The sequence below is a fragment of the Castanea sativa genome, chromosome 1, assembly GCF_040712315.1.
Source record: "Castanea sativa cultivar Marrone di Chiusa Pesio chromosome 1, ASM4071231v1".
NCBI classification, from domain to species: Eukaryota; Viridiplantae; Streptophyta; class Magnoliopsida; order Fagales; family Fagaceae; genus Castanea; species Castanea sativa.
The window spans coordinates 16,149,500-16,168,985 of NC_134013.1; the positions used below are offsets into that span (position 1 = coordinate 16,149,500).

Below are 19,486 nucleotides of genomic sequence, written 5' to 3' on the forward strand. Positions count from 1 at the left end.
GTCGGATCAAAACTCTATTTCTCTCCTCGGATGGGTGGGAAAAATAGAGTTTTGAGGGGCTATTGTGGGGGGTAAAAAACTCCTGAATAAACATTTGGGCTGTCGGCCTGATTGGCTGGTACCAGTTTGTTTTTTATCAGGGCCTCCAGGCTCACAAGTCAATCTGCACTGTAAAGGTCCGAGGAGTTGTCCGAGGAGGCATGTCTCCTCAGACAGGCCCGGCAATGACCCTGGGACTTGCTAACGGGTTAAAGGCAGAATTCTGGAAAAATTGATGGGTAAGAGGGTGATCCAAGCATCCTCTAGAAGCGAGGATGTGAGAGAAATATCTAATGAAAAGGTTGCTATCGCCACATTAAAGACCCTGCATCTACCTCCCTGGCCGCATTAATGGGGAAATGATCTCTGAACAGTAGGATTCAGCCTCCCTGCTATTATTTGAATACTTTAAGAAGGTGGTGGATGTGACAAGTATCTAGGGGGAAGATTTGTATGACACGTGGATGAACCAGTGAAGAAGAAATATATAAGGAAACGAAAGAGGAAAGAGGGGGGGATCTGCGCTTTCTGCTGAGAGAAAACAGGAACTAAGAATTGTAAACTTTGGCATAGAAAGAGAATATATATGCACACATCGTCCTCGGCTTATGTCCGAGGAGGTCTCTTTGTCATATTCGTTTACCTTTTGTTTATATTGTGGCACTCTAGTCTGTTAATCAAACTTCCAACATCCCGAACCTAGATTTCAAATCCATTCTTTACAAGTTTATTGTATAAGGCTCATTGGACCCGAGCCCAACACTTGTTTTTGGGACTGGGTACAATTGTGCCCTTATAGATATCATGTTACTTTCATATGGTTTAGCATTTTAGAGTGATTTGCTATTATCAAGTTGCTTTGAGTAAAAAATTATCGAATTTAGATACAATATTTTTCCTTTAGGTTTAAGCCGAGTTAACAGATGAGATCCAATTTTACTAGTTATTTATTTTCATACTTTTATTTTTCAAAATAGTTATTAGATAGTTTGAGAGCATTACTCCCTCCTCTCACATAAAAAGGGATTCAGATCCTCTAGAGTTCCTAGGTACTCTACCAAGTAGAGTTCATTAAATCCTAACCACTCTTTAATGATTTAATGGTTTAGATTCTGCCATGTCAGCATTTCATTAATAATATTCTTAAAATAATAAAATAATGTTGTAAACAAAACAATTAAGATGATTGTTAATAAAATGCTGAGATGACAAAATCTAGACCATTAAATCATTAAAGAGTGGTTAGGATTTAATGAACTCTACTTGATAGAGTACCCTAGAAACTCTAGAGGATCTGAATCTCATAAAAAGAGAGCTCTCACTAGAGGAGAGAGCAATACTTTCGTGCTATCCAATAGATTTCCTATTTTTCGTTAGTAAATTCATGGCCCGCCCAAAAAAGAAATTATCCGCTATAAGAAAGTCCAAGCCAAAGCCCAAACTGTATTCATGACCCATCAATGGACAGCCACACCTACTATATAAGGCCGACCCAGTGGAAACACACAAGAACTCTATGGCGGTTCCAGCTACAAAATTTTCGGCCCTAAAAGTTTAAAACGCACCCATAGTGAAGTCAGGGTATCCTTACGCTAGCCGCTAATTCTTATATATTCGACCAAAACAGAGGGTTAGGGTTTAGACTCTCGAAACTTCTTCTCTCTCTGGATTCAACATTCCTCATCGCCACGAATTTGTTTTCCGCGATATCTTGCAAAATTTAGGAATCGCTTAATTTTTCTGGTAATTCTATTTTCCACTTTTGAAAGATTAGCATACAGTTTTCAGTTTCCAGTTTCCAGTTTTCGTTTTCGTTCTCTTCATTGTTTGCGTGCAATTATTTTTCTTTGTTAATTCAGGTCTCGTATAATCTCAACCGCTCGTACTTTCATCACATAATAAAGAACTTGAAGTTAGTCACTCGTATCATATAGTTGAGGGATTGTAGAATTGCACGAATTCTCTTACCTGCTAGGGTTTCGAATCTCTTTCCTTTTTTCTTCTTTAATTGATTTGTTGTGGATTGTTAGGTTTGTGAATTCATAGGAGAAAGCAATGGATGAGGGGAAGCATAAATCTAGGAGGGAGGATTCGGAGAGGAGTGAGGTGGAGGATTTGAAGGAGTCGAAGCGGAGCCACCGTGATCGTGATAGAGAAAGAGATAAGGAGAGAAATGGGGAGAGACATAGGGACAGAGACAGGGACCGGGATAGGGTGAAGAAAGACCGTGATAGCAGGCGTTCTGAGAGAGAGAAGAGTAGTGAATCTGATGACAAGGAGAGAAATGGGGAGAGACATAGGGAGCGGGATAGGGAGAAGAAGGACCGCGATAGCAGGCGTTCTGAGAGAGAGAAGAGTAGTGAATCTGATGAGAAGGAGAGAATTGGGGAGAGGCATAGGGACCATGAGAGGGAGAAGAAGGACCGAGATAGTCGGCGTTCTGAGAGAGAGAAGAGTAGTGATTCTGATGACAAGCTTGATAGAAATAGGGAGAAGCATAGAGACAGGGACAAGGATAAGGATAGGACACGAAGTCGGGACGACGACAGAGAAAGAGAGAGAGCCAGAGAAAAGAAGAGGGAAAGAGACAGGGAAGAGAGGGAGAGAGAAAGGGAGAGGGAGAGGGAGAGGGAAAGGGAGAAAGAGAAGAGGGAGAGGGCAAGAGAGAAAGAAAGAGAGAGGGAAAGAGAAAGGGAGAAGAGGGAACGTGAGAGAGAAGAGCGAGAGAGGGAGAGAGAGAGGGAAAGGGAGAGGAGGGAGCGTGAAAGAGAGAGAGAGAAGGAGAGAGAAAGAGAGAGGAGGATACGGGATAGGGAGAAGCATCGAGAAGCCGATAGTGATGATGGTGATGATAATCATAGGGAGCATGATAGGAAGCGACGCAGGAGAGACGATGATGGTTACAAGGATAGAGATCGTGAACGGAGCAATAGCAGGCCTCGCAAGCACAGGGTTGATAGTGAAGAGAGCCCAAGAAAAAAGAGTACTGAGGATGATTCTGATAAGGAGAATAAATTGACCCGTGAAGAGGAGTTGAAGGATGAGCAGCGGAGATTGGAGGAGGAAATGGAAAAGCGGAGGAGGAGAGTGCAGGAGTGGCAGGAGACGAAGAGAAAAAATGAAGAAGCTGAGAGAGAAAAGCGTGGGGAAGGGAATGCTGAGGAACCCATGTCTGGGAAGACCTGGACCCTTGAAGGAGAATCTGACGATGAAGAAGTACCTCCTATGGGGAAAATAGAGACAGATATGGACATGGATGAAAATGTCAGTCCTATTGACATTGAAGTTGGGGATTCAATGTTGGTTGATACTGAGAATGGAGTAGCATCCACTTCACAGAATGGGGCTGATGGTGATGCTGGGGATGAGGAAATTGATCCATTGGATGCCTTTATGAATTCTATGGTATTGCCTGAAGTTGAGAAGCTAAACAATACTTTGGCACCTCCAAATTTTGATGATACGGATGTGGACTCAAAGAATAAACCTAAGAAGGATGAATTAAGTAATGGTGAACAGCCAAGGAAAGGTTCAAATAAATCTATGGGGAGAATAATGCAGGGTGAAGATTCAGAGTCAGATTATAGTGACCTTGAGGATGATGAGGATCCTGTACAAGAAGAAGATGATGATGAGTTCATGAAAAGGGTGAAGAAGACAAAAGCTGAGAAGCTTTCTGTAGTTGACCACTCTAAGATTGATTATGAACCGTTCCGGAAAAACTTCTATATTGAAGTGAAAGAGATCGTTAAGATGACTTCTGAAGAGGTTGTTGCTTACCGAAAAGAATTGGAATTGAAGATACATGGTAAGGATGTACCAAAGCCAATTAAAACCTGGCACCAAACAGGGCTTACGAGTAAAATCTTGGAGACAATAAAGAAGCTGGAATATGAAAGTCCAATGCCAATTCAAGCTCAGGCTCTGCCTATAATTATGAGTGGTCGAGACTGCATAGGCATTGCCAAAACTGGCTCAGGCAAAACCCTTGCATTTGTGCTGCCAATGTTGAGGCATATCAAGGACCAGCCACCTGTGGTAGCTGGAGATGGACCTATTGGGCTTATAATGGCACCTACAAGGGAGCTTGTACAGCAGATTCACAGTGATATAAAGAAGTTTTCCAAGGTACTTGGTATCAGGTGTGTGCCTGTGTATGGAGGTTCTGGTGTTGCTCAACAAATCAGTGAATTGAAGCGTGGTACAGAGATTGTTGTCTGTACTCCGGGTAGGATGATTGACATACTTTGCACAAGTGGGGGGAAAATTACAAATCTGCGTAGAGTCACATATTTGGTTATGGATGAAGCTGATCGGATGTTTGACATGGGTTTTGAGCCTCAAATTACTCGAATTGTTCAAAATATTCGGCCAGATCGCCAAACGGTACTCTTTTCTGCAACTTTCCCTCGTCAGGTAGAAATTTTGGCACGTAAAGTGTTAAACAAACCTGTGGAGATACAGGTTGGTGGGAGAAGTGTTGTGAACAAGGATATAACACAGTTGGTTGAGGTGAGGCTGGAAAATGAAAGGTTCTTAAGATTGCTAGAACTACTTGGGGAATGGTATGAGAAAGGGAAAATTTTAATTTTTGTCCACTCGCAGGAGAAATGTGATGCTTTGTTCAGGGATCTCATCAAGCATGGTTATCCTTGCCTCTCGCTTCATGGGGCTAAGGACCAGACTGACCGTGAATCCACCATTTCTGATTTTAAGAGCAATGTCTGCAATTTGCTGATTGCTACAAGTATTGCTGCTAGGGGTTTAGATGTGAAGGAGCTTGAATTGGTGGTTAACTTTGACGTTCCAAACCACTATGAAGATTATGTCCATCGTGTTGGTCGTACAGGTCGAGCTGGTCGGAAAGGTTGTGCTATCACATTTATTTCTGAGGAAGATGCAAGATATGCACCTGATCTTGTAAAAGCATTGGAACTTTCTGAGCAAGCTGTTCCCGATGACCTGAAAGCTCTTGCTGATGGTTTTATGGCAAAAGTGAATCAGGGACTTGAGCAAGCCCATGGTACTGGTTATGGTGGAAGTGGTTTTAAATTTAATGAAGAGGAAGATGAGGTGAGGAGAGCTGCAAAGAAAGCACAGGCCAAAGAATATGGTTTTGAAGAAGACAAGTCAGATTCGGACGATGATGATGACAGTATACGGAAGGCAGGTGGTGACATATCCCAGCATACTGCCTTAGCTCAGATAATTGCTGCTGCCTCCAAAGTCAGTACTGCGAGTACACCTATGCCGACCCCTGTCTCTGCTGTACAACTGCTTCCCAACGGTGGACTACCTGTTACACTGCCAACAATTGGTCTAGCAATACCTGGAACAACGGCAGCGGTGTCTGCGACTGGCTTGCCTGTTGTTGCCAATGATGGAGCAGGGGCAGCTCGGGCAGCAGCAATTGCAGCGGCTCTCAACTTACAGAAAAATTTGTTGAAGCTTCAAGAAGTTGCTATGCCAGAACACTACGAAGCGGAGTTGGAGATAAATGATTTTCCCCAGAATGCTCGATGGAGGGTTACCCACAAGGAAACTTTGGGCCCAATTTCGGAGTGGACTGGAGCTGCTATTACTACGAGGGGGCAGTATTTCCCACAAGGTCGGATCCCAGGACCTGGCGACCGCAAGCTCTACTTGTTCATTGAGGGCCCTACTGAACAGTCTGTCAAGAGAGCTAAATCAGAATTAAAACGAGTTTTGGAAGACATCACAAACCAGGGATCACAACCAAACAGTGCAGCCCAACCTGGCAGATACCAAGTTTTATAAGTGTAAGCACTTGATTTCAATTCATACAGCCATTATTGGCATAACATTACCTGCTTAAGTTGGATTTAAGTTGAGACCCAACTTCTGGTTATTCTCTCTTTCTTAGTTTATATGTTGGATAAATTTCTGTTAACTAGTTTTTTGCCCTCCACCTTAAACAAGGGAAGGAGGTGCCATTTGAGCTAGTTCATTAGCTAGGAAATGATCTTTTTGATTTTAAAAAATCTTTACAAGTGGCTTGGGGATTGTTTATATTTTTATGGTGTAACTTTAGTTTGTGAGTAGCACAAGATATGTAATATTATCTAGAATTGAAATTGTGACTTTCTTGTTCTTCTTTTTCCAGATTTCCCTCCCTCCCTCACCATTGTAATACCTTGTGGTGTCTTGGATGTAGCATAAAATGTTATGAATTGTTTCTTGCTTACCACATTTGTTCGACCCTTTTGATTTTTCTTTTCTTTTGGTTTTTCTTTTCTCATGGCACGAGGGATGTTTTAAGCCTATGCTCGCATTTGCTATCGTGGATGTGAAAGAGATGGCGATTATGGTGCGATACTTTTTTCCTCGCATTCATGTTGTTTAGTTTAGTCTGATGTGTTTTGATCTGGGTTTTCCATCCTTCTTATCTGACTCTTAGCAGCATGAGTTTTAGGATCTGTGATGTTATGTTATCTAAAAAATTTAATTTTGTTGTATGTTTTTCAGGTTCAGTTGGAAAATTTCAGGAGCCAATTGTTGCTTTGTGTGCAAACTTTTTTTATGGTGAAGATATCGACAGGACTACCATCTAATCAGGACACCTACTAGTAAGAAGATCTCCATTTCTTGGTTTTTCATGGGGTTGCTTAAAGTGATTAAATTTAATTGGTTTGGCTGAGCTTAAAATGGATGTCTATATCATACTTCATAACAAGTTACTTGGTCTCTTTACAGTAATAATCACCTCGAGTGCAGTATGTGTTCCATATACTTGTGAACTTTGGGGATGTAACATATGACCCCTATTGTTGATGTTTTTGGTTTGATTTTTTTTTCTTTAATTTGGATGTTCCTATACGATTGATATTGGAAATTCTTCTTGGTTTGTTATTGGCCATGTGGAATTGTTAAAGTGAAAGTCTGCTAACGTTTTGTTTCTCTATTTCAGCCTGAACTCTCAGCAGATCAATTTCTAATGGTTTTTTTAATTTTTATGCATCAAAGTTTGATTTAAGCATTTTTAATTGGTTCAGCCACCACCAGTAAGCCTTCCAGGACTGTCAATCTGTAACTCTGATCATATCAGAAGCTAGTAGGGAGAGAACTGAAAGGAGGTTTGGAAGAACTGGACAAGACTTAAATCAGCATATTGGATTGGCATACTGGAACTCTGGTATGCTTTTTTCCGAACTCGTGTCTTGGATGTCCTTTATGTGATGAAGGAATTGCTTCACTTGGTGTTGGATTCCTATGGATCAATCTGCTCGTGTCTCAGAAGGCTGCTTCCTTCGTTTGATTTACAAGATTAAATGTTATTTTCCTTGTTTTATTGTGATGTGCAATAAGTATGATGCGGTGCTATAGAGAATTGTTAGGTATCTTGTGGGGGGGCAAAAGGTTATGTGGTGTTGAAAAAATGAGTCCTTGCAATTTACTGCCTTAAAAGTCTGGGTCACTCTGGTCTTGTCCCCCAAAGTTTAAAGTTTTAGATTGTGACCCATAGTGTTTGGAAACAAGTCCATCCCTCAATGGCCAGTGTTGACGTGTCTGTTAAGTGTTAACTAAGCTCTAAACAATGTAGTTTTTGCTTAGAACATGTATAAAAAGAAGAATAAAAAATAAAAAATTTCCTTTTTAACTTTTTATATTAGCTAATTTGTAAATATCGGGTCCCCTCTACAAACACCTTCCGCAATTAGCCACCCAATGATGTTTATGGAAGGATGGGTTCTCTTGCCTTTAAGAGATTAATCTTACGCGTCTTTCCTTCTCCTCTTGACCAACGCACAAAACTAAATCTACACTACAATATTTTCACCCAAATAGATCAACGAAACATTTAACCCCAAGCTCTAGCCACCAAAATCAAGGAGCATACCATCATTGCCATGATTAAACCCACAAACTACTCAACCTACACTGCAGATTAAAGTCAGTAAGCCGTCGGCCAAGCTCATTGCCACGGGCTTGAAATTTTGAGACCCATTCTTAAATCAGGGGGGAGAGAGGGTGTGTGTGGAGAGGGGGAAAGAGAGGGAGAGGAGGGAGAGGGATCAGAACAAAGGGAAAAAAGGGGGAAAGCGAAATAAAATAAGGAAAATGAGGGCAAAAAAAGAATGATATATGAATTGATAAAATAAATACGCAAACATGAGTTTAATAGAGTTTAGAATGAATAACGTTGTTTCGAGCTTAATCAGCACTTAGCAGAGGGATTACTGTTTCCAAACGTTATGTAACGTTAGAGATCATAAGTGGAAATTTTAAATTATGTTCACTGCCACATTTTCTTCTTCTCAAACAACAAAATCTTAAGGAGAAAAGATACAATAGGGCTATGGGCACAATAAAATACACAATATTTTGATTATTTTCACAATAATGCCCATCTTCCTATCCCCTCATACAAATCTGAGTCCACTACAACCCCAATTGGAGAGACAAAACTCGAAAGGGAAAAGAAGAAAATTATGCAAAGCCAACAGTTACATACATTTGATGGGAAAGAGGATTTCAATCCTGGTTCCTGGAGATATCGAGATGATGCAAAGTCCTTGGTTCTAAAAGTGATTTTCAAAGCTAATTGCGTTTTTAATCCAAAAAACCAATGGGAGAGAACAATGATGACAAGAATATTGAGGAAATAAAAATAATAAAATTATGCACACAACAAATACAAATAGGGGAAGTGCCAAATTTGGCAAAAATCAGGAGGATAACCATCACGCTAAAATTCAGCCTCTTCATCACGACCTCCGACTTTGTGACGATCATTGTTGTTGAGCACTTGCACTTAGGGATGGCAATTTAAATCCGACCCGCGGATACCCGGTCTAGCCCGACCCTCGGTTACCCGGTCTAGCCCGACCCTAATGGGCCGGGTTTTACCCGGCCCGATAAAGAATAGGGTCGGGTATGGATTTTAAAATAAAAACCCGAAGCGGGTCCGGGTCGGGTCTGGGTTTTATCAAAAAAATCCAGACCCGACCCGGAACCCGACCCGGATAAATACCCGGTTAAATACCCGGTATATGAAATTACTAAAATACCCCTTATATATATATATTTTCTGATTTTGTATGGAAAACCCTAATCTCTACTCTCTACTCTCTACTCTCTCACACTCACACCAGCCGCCTCTCACACTCAGCCCTGCGCCCCTGCCCTCTCGCCTCTCTCACACTCACAGTCAGCCGCCCTCTTGCCTCAGCAGTCAGCACACAGCCCTCTCGCCTCAGCCCGCAGCTCTCGCCTCGCCTCGCCTCGCGGCCTCGCCTCGCCTCGCCTCGCCTCGCCTCGCGGCCTCGCCTCGCCTCAGCACAAATTTGAGGCAATGATTGTTTTTGCCTTTTGAAAAGCTCAGCTGGGTTTGATTTGGTTTTGTTCAATTTTGTCATGTTTTGGTTTGTGATTATTGTTTATGATCTGGGTTGTGGTTGTTGAGGAAATTTTTTCAGAACAGGGAAAAAAGATTGGTTGGGCTAAATTTGGTTGGCCTTGCGGCTTAATTTTTTTTTTTTGGTTGGGCTAAATTTGGGCCCAATAAGTTAAACGGGGCCCGCGGGGCGGGTCTGGGCCCCAAGAAAAAAACCCGATTATTATTCGGGCCGGGTCCGGGTTTCGGGTATTGGCCCGCGGGTCGGGTCCGGGTATGCAAAAACCCGGCCCGAACCCGACCCGTTGCCATTCCTACTTGCACTTGAGCATCAACTCAGATTATCTAATGCTCTAGAATAGGCTCAACGAAATGAACCTTGTCGACATAAAAGAAAGGGCCTTTATTCTTTCACACCTCCACTTTTTTACATCTTTTTTTTTCCCATCCACTTTTATATTTTAAATGTGGACAAGTTTTTATTTTTTTATTTTTTTTTTCAACTTTTTATAATGTGTATATATATTTTTTCAATATCAATTATAGACGTGTCAGTGGCAGAGTCAAGATTTGACTTCAAGAGGGGGCAAAATTTATACACATTATGTGCATTCATTAAGACATGTATATGCAGGGACGGACCCAAGTGGAGCCCAATGAGGTTGGGTCCCCCGGACCAAGGAAAAAAGAGATTTTTTTTTATTGGTTATCTATATATATATATATATATGTATGTATGTATGTATGTATGTATGCATGTGTGTATATATTTTTAATTATTTAATTTCTAGAGTTGCACTTCCCTCTCCTAAAAACTTAGACCCCATCTCTTTTAATAAGCCTAACTCAACTATCAAACTCAGAAACTTAACAAAAACAAAATTTTAAAATAAAAAATAAAAAATCTCAGTTAGCCCCAATATTAGAGTACTAGCATCAGGTATTCTAAATGATAAATATTAAGTATTTAGAACACCAAATACCAAAAATACTACTGTACGAGACATTTCAAATGCTATATTAAAGTAGTAAAAGTAAATTTTGGTTTGTGAAAATAAAATTTTCTTGCAACAGCTGATGCTCTTAAGAAACAATATTATTTTGTCTTTGTTGGTAAATGATTACATCTTAATGTATTAAGAAATAATGATTTTGTGTATTTATCTTGGTTGATATTTGTTAGCACTATATAGATACCTATTTGAATTTTTTTTTTCTTATGCTTTGGCCCCTAACTTGAAATCCGCACCTTATATGTATATTACTTGATATAAAAAAGCAATACACATATTCTATTGATATTTTAATGCAATAAGACCTACATAATTGAAAATAAAATAATAGAATAATACTATTACTTCTTAAATAGAGTATACTATAGAACAGTATATCAGAGCCTACTTAATATGAATACTCTAAGAGACTAAGGCACGTTGCACTAAAAGAAAAAAAGAAAAAAAAGAAAAAAGAAGACGTGTAACACTAGGAGAATATAGCTCAGTTTTCAAAGAATCTAATACCTAGTAGTCACTAGAGTGTTGGTCTCATTTCTGGAGTTTAGATCAAGTTCTCTTCATGTACACGTTTAGGATTGAGAAGAAAACAAGAAAATGAAACCATCACAAGGCAAAGTTAGGATATCTCTTAGTGCCTAATATTTTTTGACGGGCCAAGGGGGATAAGTGCCCCCCTTGACTCCCTGGCTCCGCCCCTACATGTGTGTATGAAATAATGGATGTAAAGTAATGTGAGCAAATATTTTCTCTAAAATAAACAAACTCGAAAGTGTAATAAAAAGGCCACTAGCACAAATATATTATTTTTATCCCATTGTTTATCTCGTCAATTTTTTTCATTAACTACTTTACGTCAATGACTAAATTAACACATTTCAAAAGTTAGGAACTATATTTAATCATGGGACAAAGGTTGAGGACCAAATTAGTAATAATATATATATATATATAAATAAATAAATAAAGGATTATAAAAAATAAATAAATAAACCCGAAGGAGAGATGGACATCTTAAACTACAACTTATTGGGTGAATTCAGGCTTGATCCTTGACCATTGAGTTTGACATCTCTAACATGGTCAAAGCTTCCTCACCCATTGCAATATTTGCTTAGCGGACCACTGAAAATGCTTGAATGGCCCTATCCACCACCGATTAACCCATACTCAGGAGAAAGAAAAGGGAAAAATATGAATTAAAAGAGGTTTGTACCATTGCTTTTAACCTTGAAAATGCTGAGGCTGGTTATGGAGAAATTATTAGAATGGACCAGTGTGGTCCTCCTAAATCCTTCCCACCCAAAAGAAAATGCCACCTATTTTAAAATTATGACTCAACTCTCTCTCACCACTTACATATTAATTTAAATGTGGTTAAAATTAAAATAGAGACACAGTTGTTTGACTCAACCTATTGAGTCACAAAACCAGCCGCTTATAACCCATAATCACTTTGGTCTAAACTTCTAGCCCCAATTATGTTAGCCGCTTCTCACCTAATTTTCTGAAACTCAAATTTTTACTTTACTAGCTCAGTTCTCTTCTCTCTTCCTTCCCACATCATTGAAGGAGCCTTTCGAACAATTTTATGCTGATCTTGTTTCTTTTTTTTTTTTCCCTTGGATGAGTAGTGAGTACAACTTGTTGTAAATTATGACTAAAGTGGTTGTTGGAATCCAAACTTCACAATTGGAACTAACCATGACGGATCAGGGTTATATGTTATAAAGACTCATTTCACTTTTCAATGTATCAAAATTTTTTTTTTTGTCTCTATGTAATAATTTCTCTGGGTTATGACCGCGAATGGAGAAAATTGATAATTTTTAAGAACACAAATTGAATAGTATATAATTATCCCTTAGGATTTTAAGATTTTATTTAATTCATTTTGAAATTGGTTTAGATTAAATATCGCCACCATCAATAATTTAAATAAATATAAAAAAGGTGTTGTATAATATCTATTTAAAAAAACTCTCTCTTGTTAATTTAGACTTTTTTTTTTAATAAAACAAAGGATTCATTAATTAATTAAGGAGCATTGTTACAAGTATTTTTCATTGGGCACTCTTAAGGAGTGCCTAGTTACAAAAATATCACACACACACACACATGTTACATAAACAAAATTTGGACATTCATTATATTCTCTAACATTGCATTGGTGCTCCCGTCCTCTCTTTGCTAATTCATCTATCATGTCATTTGCTTCACAAAAGACATGACGTGGAAGGACAATCAATTCTTGGCTGAGCAGCATCCTGCAATCCAAAATTAAAATAGAAAGTTCTGGTGCCAAAACACCATATGTTGTTAGCCAATTGAGGAGAATTTGAGAATCAATTTCTAGATTTATTTGTTTATACCCTAATTCCCATACCATTTTTAAACCATATCTAACAGCCAATATTTTTGCAATATTATTTGAGGCAATGCCAATGTGAATTAAGAAACCTTTTATCCATCTTATCTTACTATCTCTTAATACACTGCCACCTATTGTTTTACCAGGATTATATTTAGAACTACCATATGTATTTAAAGAAACAAAAGGGGGTTATGGAGGATGCCAATATATTATTTTAGTGAAATTTGTACTTTTTGTTTTTCTATAATATGCAAGATGATAAAATTCTACAGCTAAATGTAAAGTTTTGTGCATAAGCGGGTTAAGTGTTTCAAAAAGAAGATTGAATATCCTATTATTTCTAGAAAGCCAAAGTTGCCAAATTCCATAAGCAAATAAAATATTCCAAGGCATCATTTGAAAGGAGCTGAGGAAATATATTAGTCAAATTTTCATGTAACCATTCTACCAGTGATTTATAGAAAAAGATTTTTCTCGTTTTCCAAGAAGAGCAATGCAAAATTCCTTTGCCCAAAGGTAGTCTCGAATGACATGTAAAGTACTCTCAAGATTTTGAAGACACTCAGGCCAATACCATATTGGTGGTGAGAAATAAAGGAATGCATCGGTAATCAATTATGGGTGCATTTCCATAAAAAAATTTGAATTTTTCATGGACTTGGGTTTTCCAAATCCAATTTTAACTACTTTTATCAAATTGAATCCTTTCATGTGTGTATATGACTTTGGATGCTTCTTTCACAATGCACTAGCCATTACTATTTGGCCAAATCAGTTTGTCTCGTTGGACATGGTATTGTACCAAAGGGATACCTCTAATAAGTTCCTTAATTTCGTGAAGTAGTAGAATGGTTAAAGATTTTATATTCTATGCAACTACTTGATGTATAAATTCAACTCTAATTTCGTCTGCACGAGGTGATGGCTCTCAATGCGATACCTGAGAGGTCGTCCTGGCATCCAATTTAATCTTTCTTGTTTGATCACGCATTTTCTGTCTCCTCGTAAACAAGTTTCAATTTGGGTATGATTCTAAAAAATAGAAGTTCTAAGAGCATCCACAGCAGTGGAGCTAAAAATTTAGCTTTTTAGCTTCACAAAAAGTTACTTTATCTATTTTACCTATACATTTTACAAAACATGCTGCAGCAGTGGATCTATTTTAACTTTCAACACAATAAAATAATATAAACTTCACAATAAAATAATATATCTACTACAATAAAATAATATATTCATTACAATAAATAACAATCACAACCAACCACTATCACTACCACTACCACCACCGCCACCGACTCTTCCACCGCCACCGCAATCACTACCGCCGCCACCGCCGCCACGTAATAGAATAATATATTATCTACAATAAACAACAATCACAGCCACTGTCATCACCACTGTCACTACCATCACCGCCATTGCAACTGCCACCACCACTGCAACCGCCACCATCAAAAAAATTATTTTTTTCTCACCAATATTAAATAGTAATAATCTACCGCTTAAAATTTATTACAAAAATATTATAAAACATTACTTAATTTTAATTTCTTATTATTCTTTATTTTATTTTTCTTATTTATCTTATTTGTTGGTTTCACCCAAATCCCCGTATTTTTTTTTTCCTCTTTGTTTGTTTCATTTCTTCAATCCTCTGAACTTTTCTTTCTGAAAGTGAATGAGAGACAGAGAGAGGCACGGTGATAAAAGATCGGCGGTGAGCTCAACCAAAAACCCAGATCAAACTCATAAGGATCGGCGGCGTGGGTCTGAGCTAATCGGCGGCTTGGAGGGTCGGTGACGGTGTGGGTTTGAGAGCTTGGGACGGAGTGGGTCTGAGGTTGAGAGGGTTGCTCGGCGGTGGGTCGGTGACGGTGGGTCTCAGCTGGTGGGTCTCGGCGACGGTGAGCTTGAGAGAGTTGAGAGCTTCGGACGGCGTGGGTCTCGGCGACGGTGAGCTTGAGAGAGGACGGCGTGGGTCTCGGCGACGGTGAGCTTGAGAGTGTTGAGAGCTTCGGACGGCGTGGGTCTCGGCGACGGTGAGCTTGAGAGAGGACGGCGTGGGTCTCGGCGACGGTGAGCTTGAGAGAGGACGGCGTGGGTCTCGGCGACGGTGAGCTTGAGAGAGTTGAGAGCTTCGGACGGCGTGGGTCGGTGACGGGCCGGCGGCGGTGAGCTTGAGTGAGTTGAGAGAGTTGAAAGAGGAGATGAGAGTTGAAAGCTTCAGTGCAAGAGTGACTGAAAGAGAGAGAGAGAGAGAGAGAGAGAGAGAGAGAGAGAGAGAGGCCGAATAAAAAATTCTTTTTTTTTTATAACTCTCAGCTACAGTGCTCATGTATTGATACATGAGCACTGTAGCGCAAAGCTAAATTTTTTTAGCTTTGCCTCCACTGCTGCAGGATGGTTTTTGGGGTTTGAGTGGAGCTAAAATAGCAATATAGCTATTTAGCTCCACTGCTGTGAATGCTGGGGTACGTCTCTTATGCCAATTGCAATTTGTGTTCTGCTTTTCCTCTCCTTCTGTCTTTTCATTTATGTTTATCTTTATCTTTATCACTCTTTTGCCTTTTGGGAGTTGCATCTGCAATACGCCGGACAGTGATGGGTCTTTGGTTGGATCATAAATGACACGTAAGAGAGAATCTATAAACACAAAAATATATAAAGAGAAAAATCAGTACAAACTTGTCGTATTAGCAATGTAAAAAATATCGTCAAATTTTTGGTATGTGTAGCATTGCTCGACTTATAATCGAGCAACATTACGATTAATGATCCAATATTAATAAAGAAGGCCATCACAGCTAGGTTAAAAGAATGCTTTCAATCTAATGAACTGGTTTACTAATCAAATTAGTTTTCTTATTTGATAAACTGAGAAAGTATTTAGAGAAATTGCATAAAAAACATAAGACTATATAAAAAGAGCCAATGGCTCTTACTACATTACATTCAATCTTTGCCTTTTGTAACAAGTCAAAAAGGTGAGTTTGGTGAGAAAGAAAATTTTTTAACATTAAAATTATGCCTACAATATTTTCACAATAAATATTAAGTAACAAGTTATTATTTATTATTATTGGTGGGAAAGATAATTGTAGTAATGGGTTCAAATTAGAATCATTAATATCTTATGTGGGGGATAAAAGTACTTGAATATACGTTTGGGCCTTGAGCCTGATTAGTTGATACAAATCTGTTCAATCAGGGTCTCTAGGCCCACAGATCAGTCCGTACTAAAGTGATCCGAGATATTGTCCGAGGAGGAGTATCTCCTCGGACAGGCCCAGCAAAGGCCGTGGGACTTGCTAAACGGTTTAGAGGCAGAATTCTGGAAGATCTGTTAGGTAAAGGTGTGATCCAAGCACCCTTTAGAAGCAGAAACATGTGAGAAATATCTGAGGAAAAAACTGCTACTACCGCATTAAAGTCCCTGCATCTACCTTCCTGGCCGCATTAATGGAAAAATGACTTCTGAACAGTAAAATTCAGCCTTCCAGCTATTATTTGAGGCCTTTAAGAAGGTGGTGGATGAGACAAGTATTTGAGAAGAAGATTTGTGTTACACGTGGATGAAATAGGGAAGAAGAAGAAGGATATAAGAAGACGAGAGAGGAAAGAAGAAAGAAGGGCTTCTTTTTTGAAAACTAAACATTGTAATCTTTTGCTTAGAGAAAGAAATACTATACAAATTGTTCTCGGCTTACGTCCGATGAGGGTTTTCCTGTCGTATTCATCTATCACTTGCATAGATTGCGGCATTCAAGCCTGTTGATCAACTTCCAACATCTCAAACCTAGGTTTCAAACCCATACTCTACAAATTTCATTGTATAAGGCTTTTTGGGCCTGAGCCCATCACTTGTTTTTGGGTCTGGGTACAAATTGTGCATTTACATCTTACAATTGAAAATTTGTTGAAAAAGTATTGTAGAAGTAACAATTTTGCCTTGTTTGGATTGAGGGGGAAGGAGGAGAAGTGAAGGGGAAGTAAAGTAGAGCAAGCTGAAAATAAATTTAATTTTGGACCAAATCTACTCTACTTTAGTCCACTCCTCCTCCTTCCTCCTCAATTTAAACAGACTATCAGTATTTAATACTATTACCACAACTAAAAATAAAGGTATTGCGAAAAAAAATACTACATCTACAACATTTTAATAACAATTCTTAGATGGGAGATTGTTATTCTAATTTAAACTTATTAATGAAATTACTTTATTGCCCACCAATAATAATCTGTAACAACTTACTACTTATAATTTGTTATAAATGTTGTGGACATAGCATTTCTCTTGTGAAAAATATTAAGACATCTTGTTGTCGTCACAATATTTTCACAACTACTGATGTGTCAATTTTTTACAAGTCAAAGTAAAATATAACAAAGTTATACAGTTATTATGAAAATGTTGTGTCATTCTTTGTGTTTCTAGAAATTCTTTTTATTAGTTAATTTTAGTTAAGCCAAAATTCACTCTGTTATGTATAGTTTTCTTAGGTTGATTATATATATATATATATATTTTTTTTTTTCTGCACTATTTTAAGTGAAAACACATTTTTACACAAAAAAAAAAAAAAAAAAACTTAGGATTAAAATACTTTTCATCCTTTATGTTTGGGGTAATTCACAATACTTCCTTAAACTTTAAAATCAAGTAATTTCCCCCTTAATATTTAGGAAAAGAACAAATATGTCATATTGTTATTCCATTGTGTAATATCTAAAATACTGCCACTAAATTTTAACATCCAAAAAATTTTCTTCATGTATTTGAGTTTTAGATGGTAGTAATATTTAGAAAGTTTGAATGGTAATATAAGGTATTTTATCTTCTTGCCTTTTTTTTTTTTGTGCCTAAAATGGGTGTTCATTAAAAACTAATTAAGCTAAAGATTGTATCTAGACTCATGTACAATGATAAAAAAGATAGTATGAATGACAAATTTTTCAGTGTATGGTTGAAGGTATTTGATGAAGAGTTTCAATTATAGCATATGACATCATTCATTATGAAAATTTAAATATTGTACAAGGTTTTAGCAAAAATCAGTTGCTTATTGTTAGAAGATATGATATTTATTATTATTCTTAGAAGTTTTTAATGAGTGGATATTGCCTTTAGCAAATAGGTATCAAAATTATTATACGAATAAGATTAAGTTTGTATGACATGCATTTTTTATATATTTTTTATGTTGAGAAATAGCATTTTTTGTGTATATAGTTTCATACTTCTTCAAATAATTCTATCTTAATTTTTTCACTCAAGCGGTAACACTTGCCTTTCACATGCCACCCACACTAGTAGTTATAACATCTCTTTTTATTTTTGGTGTAAAATGTGGACGGTTTCCTTGTCATTCTCTTGTTGAATTAAAGATGAAAGTGCAAAACTGTGCCAGAATATGATGCAACGTTATTTGGTAAATATTTATTGGCTATTATTAGATGCTAAGAAACCAACCTTAGGATCAAGCGGGGTGGTATTTAAGTTAACATTCTCTCACTTCATAATATGGTATTTGAACTCGAATTTAAGTACACTGATATGTCTTTTTGATTGTAATGTAAGCGTTTTAGTAATTTTTATTTTTAAGATTGCAACTAAAAATAAAAGTTATGTAATTTCATCATTGATGCACTTGTTATTTCTTTTAGTAAATGAAGGTTTCTTTAATTTTCATCACTGTTCTAATAATTAAAGCGACAACTTCAGTGTAAAATTCCTCTACTTATAAGAGTTATAGACATCCATGGTTGATTCTATACTTTGAGAATTGGATTAGGGAATCCAAAAATACTCAAGTCGTTGGCCAATCTTCCAAATACGAGACGCTTTTAATATTAGTTGTTTTCTTACAAATTTGCTACTTTTGGTATCATTTAGAATTGGTAATTCCCTCCAATCTTTTTTTTTTTTTAATCCAGTTTACCATTTTGAGATATCCCAAAAATATTGTCCATTCACTCCAATGTGAAAAGTTAAATAAACAAAATTTTATAACTTTCTTAATTTTATCTTTTTTATTTGAAAAGTAAATACATTTTTAAAGAACTATTTTAAATTAAGAAGAATCCTTTTCAAAATGAGTAATTTTTGTTATAACTAAATATATTAAATAGTTTTTTGTGAAAGCATAGATTTTTTTTTATTTTTTAATCGTGGAGAATCAAGGCATAAGTCTCTCTCTCTCTCTCTCTCTCTCTTTTTTTGGAATCAGGCAGAAGACGTAGAAGTCTTTGTTAATACACTCCACAATAAAGTGATAAAAATTGAAATCGAATGGTTATGGAAAAGTTTGATGGTTTACATTGAAACATTATTTATCTAGACAAAACTTAAGCAAAACTTAAGCATAGTTTTTTTAGTGTTATATTTTAGATTCCTCATTTATATTCTACTATATTATTGTATTGATTAATAAATCACAAGATTAAATTTAATTATCTTTTAGAAAATAAAATTATTTACGCTCAATCTAACAATATAACTGAATTTAATTAAAGACAAAAAAGGTAAGTATATAAGTTTTGTCCTAAATATTTTTTCCCTTTTAAAAAAAAAAAAAAAATTGATAGTTAAGAGTGGAATATTTGCACCGTGGATGTCACTCTTAGAAACATTGAAAAGTGCCAACAAGCTACAAATAAGGACCTTCTCAAAAAATAAAGAAAGAAGAAGCTACAATTAAGGAT

The 19,486-nt window shown here is 37.3% G+C and overlaps 1 protein-coding gene across 4 annotated transcripts; it reads left to right on the forward strand.

The window, feature by feature from the left end:
- Nucleotides 1–1,546: 1,546 nt before the first annotated feature.
- On the forward strand, nt 1,547–7,662 carry LOC142621659 (DEAD-box ATP-dependent RNA helicase 45). Of its 4 annotated transcripts, XR_012841822.1 has the most exons (5): nt 1,547–1,782; nt 1,899–1,951; nt 2,070–6,367; nt 6,526–6,626; nt 7,053–7,662. XR_012841822.1 is itself a non-coding variant. In XM_075794986.1 (3 exons), exon 2 carries the CDS (start codon nt 2,095–2,097, stop codon nt 5,815–5,817), a length of 3,723 nt encoding a protein of 1,240 aa, XP_075651101.1. In that variant the 5' UTR covers nt 1,548–1,782; nt 1,899–2,094; the 3' UTR covers nt 5,818–5,819; nt 6,526–6,959. The 4 variants fall into 4 exon arrangements, 1 of the variants encoding a protein (XP_075651101.1); XR_012841823.1 differs by lacking the exon at nt 1,899–1,951; XR_012841824.1 differs by having other exon boundaries at nt 1,548–1,782; nt 1,899–5,819.
- Nucleotides 7,663–19,486: the final 11,824 nt, after the last annotated feature.